Source organism: Pseudoliparis swirei, chromosome 22 (assembly GCF_029220125.1).
Source record: "Pseudoliparis swirei isolate HS2019 ecotype Mariana Trench chromosome 22, NWPU_hadal_v1, whole genome shotgun sequence".
In the NCBI taxonomy this organism is placed as follows: Eukaryota; Metazoa; Chordata; class Actinopteri; order Perciformes; family Liparidae; genus Pseudoliparis; species Pseudoliparis swirei.
In genome coordinates this window covers 6,181,954-6,194,339 of record NC_079409.1, presented here as the reverse complement: position 1 = coordinate 6,194,339, position 12,386 = coordinate 6,181,954, and the positions used below count along the sequence as shown (strand labels likewise).

Sequence of the window (12,386 nt, the reverse complement as noted above, 5' to 3'; positions counted from 1 at the left end):
TTGTTTGTTATGAAATGAGAAAAAGAAAAAAAAGATTATATTGTTATGCTAATAGGCTAAAAGGATAAATTATGTTATATATATATACAGTTATGTATGTATGTATATATATATATTATAATTACCAAAAATATCTGTTATGTAAAAAAACATGCTCCTGGTAATCAGTTTCAACTCTCAAATATGTATCAAATATTTAGGCTTCCTGATAAAATGTCAACAGTCCCTTTTACTCCACTACGGCAGTCGGCGCTACTAAAGTGCACGCGGTAAACGCGCATGCGTTTATGAGCGCGCACTGGTGACGCTCGTGCACGACAACAGACTTTCAGTGCACGCTCTGGACTCACGACTTTAGCTGTCACCGTTAAGTGTGAAGAGAGGACTTCTCCTCGCGCAACTTTGAATTCTATTGGAAGACAATTTTTTTTTTTTTACTCGGGACTAATGCTACAGCCTTATATCCGCAGCCTATTTGAGTTCAAATAAAAAATACAGTCAGGCAATTACTGGCGAACCAAAATGAGCTCGGTGATCCGCAGGGCGACGCCGGTCCGACGGGCTCTGGCTCTCACGCTCCGTCTCCGGGCGAACACCGAGGGCTCGGCCGAGAACGGACGCTTCCGTCCCGGCGCAGCTGCTGACGTCGGCCCGCTGCGAGCCACCGGCAGGTCGTACTGCTCCCGGAGGTCGCTGACCGAAGGACTGCTTTTCAGACAAGTATGTTTCACGGAGTTTCGCTACACCTGACGGCTCGTGTTGTTTCGCTCCTGTTAGAAGACGTGCAGGAAGTTAGCCACAAATGCTAACAAAGTTAGCTCGGCTATCTTGGCTGTTAATGCACCTCCATGTCGTAATGTGTTTAAATTGAGTTTTGATCTAGTTCAGCTAACCTTGAGCAATATGCTCAAACCTGGTGGACTGCGTAACGTCAAATGGGCTACCCCGCTGTCACGTGACGGCCCCCCGCTGGGCATGAAGGTCCAGTCCGGTGCAGCAGAGGAGCAGCTGTGTTTTGAGTTGTTTATTGTTGCTTTTGGAGGCTCCCCCCCCCCCCCCCCCACACACACACACACACACCTACAGCTCACAACTGTGTCACACGGTTATAAACACTTAAAGGGTACCTGTAGTGCAAAACAACAACGTGCTACATCCATTCGGCGCATCAAATAAATCATATTTACCCCGCCGCTATTGTCAACAAGTCACGCATAGCCCGAGGATTTACATTTCTTTGTCAACATTCCGAGTCCGTGAACGCTTCAGCAGCCATTTTGCTAGTTATTTACTCATGTCAAAGCTAACTATGACGTTGAGTCGTTGAAAGGAATTCAGCCCATCCGGAGCCACTTCTACACGCGTTGCTTCTTGGGATAGATCGGTGGCCTCAAGAATTACACAATCTATATCAGGGGTGCTCAATACGTCGATCGCGGCGACCTGCCAGTCGATCGCGGCGTAGTATTGGTAGATCGCATGACATAAAAAAAATTGGCCCGCCCCCCTGTCACTTTCTCTATAGCGCCACATTACAGCAGCAGCACGTCATTTCTGTCTCTACGTGTTGCGTTGACAGTCCTCTGCCCGCCGTCTCGTGCGCCGCGGAGCTCCCGACACCGGTTTGCGCGCATCGGGACGGACGGAGCAAAGAAAAAGTCACTAGCACCCCGAACATGTCGGCCGAACATTGCATCAATGAAAGACATCTCCAGCGCTGGCTTATGCGCGATGTAGCTCTCAAGCTCACTCTTTTGTGTGAAGCAGATGAGGTCTAATGACACTATATCATCGGACATAAGTTCGTGCTCTTTACAACAAATGCACTCTATGTCTGTTTTTTGTGGCACACATTTCCCACAACTGCACCAAGCGTCCGCCGACTTGCGTGCACGGTCCGCACGGTGAAGCATCTGGACCGGCGGTCCTTCGGCATCAACTTCATCAGAATCATCGCTATCATCGCTGTCACAATTCACTAAATGGGGATAGTCTGCTTTAAAGGTTCAAACAAGTATCCAGTTGCTGAATCAGACAATCTTTCATCGTCCATATTATCAATCTCTCAGCATTTGTTTGCGAGCGCTCGACGTTGTTTACATTGGTTTCTGAACACATCCGCTGTGGCTGGCTGTCGATCTATCAACGATCTGACGTCACACCACCCGCGACATATTCAAGCTCCAGTGCAATGTCGCATGTCGGAGTTGAGGACTTTGAACAGCCTAAACTACGTATTGTTATTGAATACTGGACCGTCAGTGCATGAATAACCTTTAGAAACACATTATCTTTTGATCTGGCTACATATTCGCTTTCACTACAGGTACCCTTTAATATATACAGGACTGTCTCAGAAAATTAGAATATTGTGATGAAGTTCTTTATTTTCTGTAATGCAATTAAAAAAACAAAAATGTCATGCATTCTGGATTCATTACAAATCAACTGAAATATTGCAAGCCTTTTATTCTTTTAATATTGCTGATTATGGCTTACAGCTTAAGAAAACTCAAATATCCTATCTCTAAATATTAGAATATCATGAAAAAGTATACTAGTAGGGTATTAAACAAATCACTTGAAAAGTCTAATTAACTCGAAACACCTGCAAGGGTTTCCTGAGCCTTGACAAACACTCAGCTGTTATAAATCTTTTTTTTTTACTTGGTCTGAGGAAATATTAAAATTTTATGAGATAGGATTTTAGAGTTTTCTTAAGCTGTAAGCCATAATCAGCAATATTAAAAGAATAAAAGGCTTGCAATATTTCAGTTGATTTGTAATGAATCCAGAATGCATGACATTTTTGTTTTTTTAATTGCATTACAGAAAATAAAGAACTTTATCACAATATTCTAATTTTCTGAGACAGTCCTGTATGTATCACATCAGTGAAAACTTTCCAAATGGTCAAAAAAGAATAATTTGTAAGTAGTTACCCTTTCTAAAATCATATCTCTACTCTCCCTCGGTGTCCCACACACATTTGCAAACACTGTCAAGAGAGCGACCGGGCGTACGTGCACTGTGACCACGCATCCTTTTGTCAATTATTACTCAGTCACTTCTCAGTCACACCTGTTTTTTTTGTTTTTTTTATCCGCCCAGCTGTTTGAGTTGGAGAGCAGCACCTACACCTACCTGCTGGCCGACACCGAGACCAGGGAGGCGATCCTCATCGATCCTGTGCTGGAGACCATCGACAGGGACCTGAAGCTCGTCCATGAACTGGGCCTCAATCTAAAAGTGGCAGGTATATTGACTAACTTCCTGCGGTTGTACTTTGCGTTATTGTATTGTATCCCAACTTTTACATATCAGTATCCCATCTTCTTCATCGTCCAATAGAAACCTAACTTTTCTTTATTCATGGGCACAGGTTAATATAGCACTGGAATAAAGTCACCTATAGGTGCTCATGAAACCTCACTTTTCCCAAGACTATGCGCTCTGTTAAATCAGGCTCATAAACAATAGTATAGTGTAGTTTGTGAGTCATTCATATCAATATTCTTCTAATGCTGCGCCATTTTTTAAACTTTTTTTTTTTCTATTTCTGCTCAGTACTGTGCACTTGCTGCTGTAATCCTGCAATTTCCCCACTGAGGGACTAATAAAGGATTATCTTATTTTATATGGCTTCAATCATTATCACAATATAATCTAAATCTAACTGCAAGATTACAAAGCTATCCAACACATTCTGTACTTGTTATGATTGATTTGGTGCCTCGCCCTGTGGGAAAACATGCCACTCTTCTCTCTCTGACAGTAAACACCCACTGCCATGCCGACCACATCACGAGCACTGGGCTGATGAAGAGGAGATTGGTCGGTCTGCGGAGCGCAATCTGCAAATTCAGCGGTGCCTCTGCAGACATCCTGCTGTCAGAGGGAGACAAGATCAGCTTTGGAAAACATGTAAGAAGAACATATTACTTATTTCATTGCATACAATCAATCCATACAACACTCATTTTAGAAAACTTATAACATATTGGTTGAATGCATTTGTCTATTGTAGGTTATTTCAGTATTTTGTATCTTGATTATACTCTATCAGCTCGATGGTATATGGACACATCCATACTTTCACTTTTCTGTATTTTTTTTATTTTTTATCCTATATTGTCACGTGTAAAAACTGGAACTTTTGTTGTTGTTGAAATTGACCCTTTGCTAAGCCCCGCCCCCCACCGCTGCTCTGTCAAGCTGGCAGAGCTCCAATGGAGTCCACATTGTCACTAAATGCACTGCCTGCTTAACTATTATCACATTTTCAGTGAAAGTGATTTCAGAGAGAAGCAGACAGAAAGTTGAAAACAGGTTAAAAAGATAAAGATAGAAGTTGAAGCCTACATGTCAAAGGCGATCAAGACAGAAGAAAGTGAAATTAAGGAACAACACTGTTCCTGTAAAGCCGGGTATGTCTTTATTCACCGTTGCAATCATTAAAAAGCCAGAGCAGCATGTGTTTATACAGTTAGTATAACTTCAGTAGCAAGTTAATAATACACTAACTTATTCTGGTAATGTTAGAGCCACAGGTTTTTATGTAGGAATGTTATGGTTATGTTTTTAGAAAAACGTACATCTCAACACGTATCATGACGAGCTTAAAATACACAAAATCAGCCTAAAAAAAACAAAGACAGTCTGACACTATTGCGCAATAGTCTGGCCGTGGGAGGAGCTGGCCAATGCTGCGCTATGATTGGCCAGACTGCTTTCGAGGGGGCAGGATATAGCAAAGGGTCAGATGCCTGATGAAGTAATGTCGACATGCCTTGAGTTGGTCTGTGCTCGCCCCGTAGTATCTGACGGTGAGAGAGACGCCGGGACACACTGACGGGTGCGTGACGCTGGTGTCCGGTGATCAGAGCGTGGCGTTTACCGGAGACGCTCTGCTCATCCGAGGCTGCGGCAGGACAGACTTCCAGCAGGGTAGACATACACTTTTACTTTGTCCTTATGTCCTCCTATCAATGCAATTTTGTTTTGGGAACACACTGGCCCCAAAGAGAAAGCATTTGTTTTTGTAGTGCTGCTTGATGAACACAAGAGGGCAGTGTTGTGTCTGTTTTATTTTTTCAAGTGGCGTAAATGTATCCTGTAATTTGTAAATGTTGTGTCTCTCGTTCAGGCTGCCCTGAGAAGCTCTATAAGTCCGTCCATCAGAAGATCTTCACTCTGCCTGACCAGTGCCTCGTCTACCCTGCACATGACTACCTAGGTCGGCCCAATACAAAAATACACACATCTGAATGTTTACGTAACGTCGAATAGTTGTAAACGCTGGTGGTGCAACTACACCCATTTTAAGCACCAGCATAGTGATAAAAAGCGGTTTTCAGTATACTCCCACCCGTAGCAACCAACACTGACGTGATGCACATGTTGTAACGTACAAAGTGCATACAGGTGGAGGTTTTCAGACATACTTCTCATCAGAAATGCAATACAATGTAAAGAATACTTTATTCGTAATAGCAACAAAATACTTAGAGTACTAAAAGTAAAATGACTGATTATCCTAAATGACCTCAAGCATTTAATGGCAATCACTTTAATGTTGCAGCTGGTAAAGGTGAAGATACATTTAACTACACAATACTGCTATGAAGCCGTACCTATGATAATATATCTTAATATTTATATAGATATGTATGTATATATATATATGAAAAGCAACCAGTGAAACATAAAATGAGTGGATAAAATAGCATTAAATTGAAATACTCAATTAAAGTAGAAGTACCTTAGAATTGTATTTGAGTAAATGCACTTAGTAACTTTCCACCACATCCGATATTTATATAAAGTAAAGGTAACAGGAGGGCTTTTCTCTTGTTTGTTCCACCATGATACAACCCATGATCTTGTTTAAAGGTGGGATGACTTGACATTTGCTTTTTTCCGATGCGCTACGCAATCGAGCTGCGTGGCGCCGCGCCAGGCGGAGCTATGTTAACGGCGCCGCGCTTAACAGACATGACGAAATGCTGTGAGAATACGGCTGCTGTGGAGATACGAGTTCAATAAAAGAAAAGAACAAAAGAAAGAACATGAAGACTATGAAAGGGGCGGTTTTTAATGTCACAATCTCCGATCTATCAACACTATCCGATCGATTGGCGACGACTGGCGGGTCGCGATTGACGTGTGAATCTACAGGAAGCAAAAGTAAAATAAGGCTCGGAGGTTAGTAAGCGGAAGGATCATTACCGATGAACAGACCGTCTGCATGAGCCTGACAGAGTTCAGACAAAGTGGTGTATTGGAAGCTTGCAAGCTGCAAGTGACTTTTTTTCCGATGATGACCAACAACAGGATTGGGCTCAAGCTCATTCTGCCACGCAATGCGTTAAAAAAAAACCTGTAATTGGATTAACTTGAATCTGTCACAGCACTAATATAAATACATAAATATTATATATGTATATTTAAAAAAATATTAACCCGTAAAAAAAAAAAAATATTGGCTACAAGGTGGTACACTGCATCGTAGTGTATCTACCGAGAAGCATTTGCAGGGCATCACTCGTTCACATCCTATCACATCTGCAAGCAACATGTGATTTCACTGCATTTGCCAAATAGTTAACTTTTTTTTTATTTTTATGATCAGTGAGATTCAGCATCTGGCAAACACAAGGACCGCAGATGACCCGTCGGGCTGTTTCTGTCTTTGTGTTCCAGGTCAGACCGTGTCGACGGTCGGCGAGGAGCGCCAGTTCAACCCGCGCTTGACCAAGAGCCTGGACGAGTTTGTGAAAATCATGAATAACCTGAATCTCCCCAAGCCGGAAAAAATAGGTATCCAAAAAAGCTCCACTCGTGGTCTGTTGGGCAACGTGAGGCTGCAGCGCCTCAGGGCTCAGACTGAAATATTTGAACCGCTTACTTTGAGTTCTGAACATGTGTTTCTTCTTCCTACTTTGCAGAAGCTTCAGTGCCTGCTAATTTGATTTGTGGAGTACACGAAGTCTGACTGTCCTGCTGACGGAATGATTTTATTTTTATTCTTCAAGATAATCCCCCCCCTCCTTTTTCATTGATTTTTGTTTACTTTTTTAGTAAAATAGGTGAGAACAAGAGCTGGTTACGACATTGTACTTCTATGACAGAAAGAGAGGATTTTAATCTAATCAACTCCACACAGAATGAGAATAATTTACACTCGCTAAGTATATGCACATCGCAAAGTGTTTAACACATCAGCAGAATCAACCTAAAACTGCTTCTTTATGTATTTATGTAAATGTAAATATGTAAATTTTTCATAGCTGGCTTTATCGAGATAATACTTCACATTGAAATACAATCAGCTCTATTAAAACTATTAAAAAATGAGATCTAAATATCTGTACATGAGAGAAAAAAACACTATTAAATACATATATTTGTTTATATTTTGATTAAATTGAAATGTGTCTTTGTGACTCTATTCAGCTGTGTTATTATGATTTAAGGAAAAAAGGAAAAGCTCAAATGGGAATGTTCCAGTCAAGGTTTGGTTTGGTATTCATGAACGCTTTACTGTGACAACTGAGTTCTACCCCATGGCCTTTCCAGTGAGTCCGGACCCTTGTAGCCAAGGACACACTCACACACACACACACACACACACTCACACGCACCACTCAAACTACTGCCAGCCTCGGCCTTTTGCATAGCAGGAAAATCAAACTATGCAATTTGCATTCAGTCCCAGAGGGCCGAGTCTCCATCGTCTGTGCTCTCATCACTTCCTCTGGATGTTTAATAGACGAGAGTTTCTGTTGACACGTGTATCGTTATCTCGCTAAGATACCAAGAGGAGTATTCTCCACCAAGTATCAACACGGTAACGTCTGTGTCTGGGTTTCAAGAGGATGTGTGTGTGTGTGTGTGTGCGGCTCTCAGCCTGCATTCATCCACCAGTAAGACAGGTTTTTTTGGGAGTGTCGGCCACATGCCTCTGCCACGGGAACACGCTCATGTGATGATGTGCTGTGTGATGGTGTCGGACGGTTCACAGGCTTTTCAGGGCCGGTATCCCAACGTTTCCTGTTGCGCTGCTTTCGAGAACAAAACAACAACAACAACAACAACATTAGTCGAGATATTTCTGCCTCGGCTGTGATTTTGACCAATTTTCTTTAAAAAAGAAGTTTAATCCCATTTCAGGTTGAGGCGCGAGAGTACCCCTTTGTCTTTCGGGACATTCCAGGACATTACTGTTCGGCATTCATTTTCAGGTTGGTGTATCTGTAAAAACAAAAACAAAGCCATTATGTCTTAGTGGGCTGCTGTATTGAATCAAATCCCGTTCCTTTCAGCTTAACTTATTGTCATTTCGGTGGGTCTAAATAAAAGAAGACAACTTGTTTATGAAAGAAAGAAGGTCTGTGGGTGTTGCCCGGCTGCAAGTCAATACTGTCAACACACACACACAACCACACACACACACAGCATCTACCAGCTGTCTCTGTCAGCACTTGAGAGAAACATGATTCAGACCATCTCCGCCTCACGTAGTGTCCTCCTCGCCAACGGACACCTGCATTGTTTTTTTTATTCCAAACCGTATGTGTGTGTGTGTATGTGTGTGTGTGTGACCGTTGTCACCATCAAGCTGGAGATATGTTGCTTTGTAGAGAGACAGTGGTTTTCATATAAAATGTTCCTCTTCTCTTGATCCTGTTTTGCTGCTGGGAGGCGAAGAGGCCAGATGTCCTTTCACCCAGTCTGTCACCCATCTGCCAGCTCTCTTCCAGCCTTCTTTCAGCCCTCTTCCACCGTGCCACCATGAACCTGCTGCCCATTCTCCCTCACACTGTCTACATGTCACTGGAGAGAATCTATTACAGCATCGGCTCATTCAGAGAGAGCGCTAAAGAGGCCGTCGGGGGGGCATAAAGCCTTCAGAGTAAAGACAATGAAAGTGTATATCCGTATATTTAGTATTGAGTCCAGTACGTCTTGAGCGTCCACATCTAAAAAAAAAATCCTCCATTGTAGCTTTTTGGGGGGTATTCCTAAATATTTCCCTGCTGTGGTACTCCATGGTGAGTTTACAGTGACTGTGTAATACTTTCTGGTATTTTAATCTCTCCGGGGATACATGTAAGACTGCAGGAGGACTGACACTGTGACTCGTATTGTGTGTGCATACCTTCAGTCATCCAGCTCACGGGATTTATAATAGTAAGTCACGCTGCCTTGATGGCCGTGGAATATCTAACAGTTTATGTTATGATCGTGATATTATCGCTCTATATGCTAGAGAGACTTTTGGGAGTTTGATGTATTCTGTAGTAATGTACAATAATGCATTTGTATCATCGTGATTAATCTGTAAGGATTTCATAGAATATATAATATTTTAACACTATATTTAACACATTAATCCTGTGTTGTTAGAGGAGATCTGGGGTCAGTTGTTATGAATCAGACTTTTATTTCAGACTTAAGGTCCAGATAGTAGAACACATTAAAATAGAATAAAATACATAACAAATCACAAGTAAAATACATAGAACTATGTTACATCTTCAGTTGCATTCCCTGTTTTTTAAAATCTTTTTATCCACATTTGTTTTAATCTTTAAGAAGAAGCTACATTTCTTTAAAGCACACGCATGTGATTTTACTTTGTCTGATCACATCTCCCTAATTACTGTATTTATTTACCCTCCACTATTCTAGTTGAGCATCTGAAATCAGTCAGTAAAGGTATCGACTGAAACCTTTCTGCTCGCAATCCCACAACGCACTGCATTTTACCCATAATCGTAGTTAATTACTCATTGTAAAGTAAAATTCTGATCGTCTATCATAGTGAATGAGGAACTGATTTACATGAAATTATTGTGCAGATTTGTGTGTAGGCCCTATAAGTTTTAAATGTCCAACGTTGGCGCCCCCCAGGGAAAATATCAAGAGCACAAATTCCTCATTGTGTTAATCACTAAACTCTGAACCCAAATTCTTACTGCCGGCTAAACACATTCTGGAAGAAAGTCTGAGAACCAGGTCCGAAGACACCTCCGTGTTGCATAATATAGTAAAGGTGTTCAGGCTTATTAGACAGCTAGCTTCGATCCAGGTGTCAGTGATATCTTCTGTATATTTTCAACCATGCTTTATTTGACCCCATCTGGGAAGTTTTACACTGCCACATATTGTACTATTTATGAATATATATATTGATTGTAGTGTACTGTACACAAAAGGACAAGTCCTGAACAACAAGAAACATTCTAAACAATCACGTTAAGATTGTCCCAAGAAGGAAGGCGCCATGACACCTTCAACAGGAATGTGTATCCCTTCAGGGTTTCTATCGGACATAAACAGGTTTGGAAGTATAAATACATTTACGACTACATTTCTTCTGCTTCATACTTCTACTTCACTGCAATTCAGGAACACATTTTCCATTTTTTTCACTGATTTGACAACTTAACCCTTGTGTTGCCTTTGGGTCATTTTGACCCGATTCAATATGTAACCCTCCTGTCGCCTTCGGGTCAATTTGACCCGATTCAATGTTTAATGTCGGTGTTCTTTCGGGAGTCAACAAACAAACATAAAGTACCTCACACTTAAACTTGGAAAACAATATTAATTCTAATAATTTTCTGGAGATTTTAATAGCTGGGGTCATATTGACCTCAAGGGTAAAATATGCAGTGTTGGGCAAGTTACTGAAAATTAGTAATTAGTTATAGTTACTAGTTACTTCTTTTAAAAGTAATTTAATTACTTTACTAGTTACTGTATATCAAAAGTAATTAGTTACTCGGGAAAGTAACTTTTAAGTTACTTTTATGTCTGCTTTTTTAATGTAATGAACAGTACTGAACAGTCAAACACAATAAACATATGTTGTAGACCTATTTATTGCAATCAACAGGGCAACAGGCCTTCAAATCAAGCAGTAGTACAAAAGTCCCTTTTAATAATTAACTTAATACAAAATAACTGTCTCAGTCATTTAATAGTGGTTTTTTTACATTAGGCCCAATGAAATAAAAGTGATTGGCCTACAGTATTAACACTAATTAAAAGAGAAAACAAAGGTGCCTTGAGGTGCTGCATATAATTGAGGGGGGGTGCTAGTGAGGCGTGTACGTGCTGATCTGGAGTCAGTTTGGTAGGATTTGGGTATAAATATATTATTTCATTTAAAATATGGATTTTTATTTCAAGATATTCATGTAATTTGCATGCAAAATAGGTCTACCCGAACCAGCGGACAAAAAATTCAACCAGCGGCAAAAACCGCGGACCTGGCAACACTGGAAGTGGCTGTCAATCACAGTGTGGCACCGTGCTGCTGGTCGAGGGGCGTGCCTGTCATTGGCGGAGTAGAGGGCGGGGTTAACCTGTCGTAAAACGGAAGTTACGGGTGGTTGACGGGTACCGTTGTTGTTGATGTTCGAGCTGCTGAGCTGAGAGGAGCACGCTGTCTGTGTTTGTGAATGCCCAATAAAGGGAGGAATAATAACGTCGTCCCGTCTCCGTGTCATCAGTCCATAACGTCCGAGACGTTACAATATCATTGCGCCACCAAGGTCCTGCGATGTCAGATCAGAAGCAGCTAAAGTAGCCTAGCTTGTCTTCTTGTCTGCAAGTGTTCATTTTTCACAAAAGAGAGTAACGCGAGTAACGAACTCATTTAAATTTCAGTAACTGTAACTGCGTTAGTTGATTTAAAAAATACTTCGTTACACGCTCGTTACCGCTAAAAGTAGTGGAATTACTTTGTAACGCGTTACTCCCAACACTGAAAATATGTTAGTAAATATAAAGGTAACCGGAGGGTTAAACATTGAATCGGGTCATATTGACCCGAAGGCGACAGGAGGGTGAAACATTGAATCGGGTCAAATTGACCCGAAGGCAACACAAGGGTTAAGTAACTTACTGCGATTAGTAATCCAAAAAAATATCCACAAATTCATTTAATATGGTGTTTAATGTTTCGTTAAAGTAACTTTATTGATTCCTGGGTAAAAAAAAAGACAGATTGTCAGTTAAAATCACCCCTGTTTCATGCAATAATAAAGTAATATACATCACGGTGATGCACCATCATATCTTAAGGAGCTTGTAGTACCGTATTGCTCCACTAGGGAGCTGCGCTCACTAAAGAAGGGGCTACTGGTGGTTCCTAGAGTCTTAAAAAGTAGGATGGGAGCCAGAGCCTTCAGTTATTAAGATCCTCTTTTATGGAACCAGCTTCCACCATCAGTCAGACACAGGCAGACACAGTCACCTCATTTAAGAATACACTTAAGACTTTCCTCTTTAATAGTGCTTATAATTAGGGCTGAATCAGGTTCGAGGTACATATGTAATTTGTTATATTGAGCTATATAAAATAAACTGAATTT

At 41.2% G+C, this 12,386-nt stretch overlaps 1 protein-coding gene across 1 annotated transcript; it reads left to right on the top strand.

Annotated features, from left to right (window-relative positions):
* Positions 1 to 370: 370 nt before the first annotated feature.
* ethe1 (ETHE1 persulfide dioxygenase) lies at positions 371 to 7,450 on the top strand. The gene is made up of 7 exons (XM_056444544.1): positions 371 to 720; positions 3,112 to 3,256; positions 3,776 to 3,924; positions 4,818 to 4,947; positions 5,147 to 5,236; positions 6,703 to 6,819; positions 6,948 to 7,450. Exons 1-7 carry the CDS (start codon positions 523 to 525, stop codon positions 6,992 to 6,994), a joined length of 876 nt encoding a protein of 291 aa, XP_056300519.1. The 5' UTR covers positions 371 to 522; the 3' UTR covers positions 6,995 to 7,450.
* Positions 7,451 to 12,386: the final 4,936 nt, after the last annotated feature.

Excerpts from the sequence above, each read along its gene's own strand:
- ethe1 (XM_056444544.1), top strand. The coding sequence starts at position 523 with ATGAGCTCGGTGATCCGCAGGGCGACGCCGGTCCGACGGGCTCTGGCT. Across the intron at positions 3,257-3,775 it reads CCTCAATCTAAAAGTGGCAG|TAAACACCCACTGCCATGCC; the intron begins GTATATTGACTA and ends TCTCTCTGACAG. Across the intron at positions 3,925-4,817 it reads AGATCAGCTTTGGAAAACAT|TATCTGACGGTGAGAGAGAC; the intron begins GTAAGAAGAACA and ends CTCGCCCCGTAG.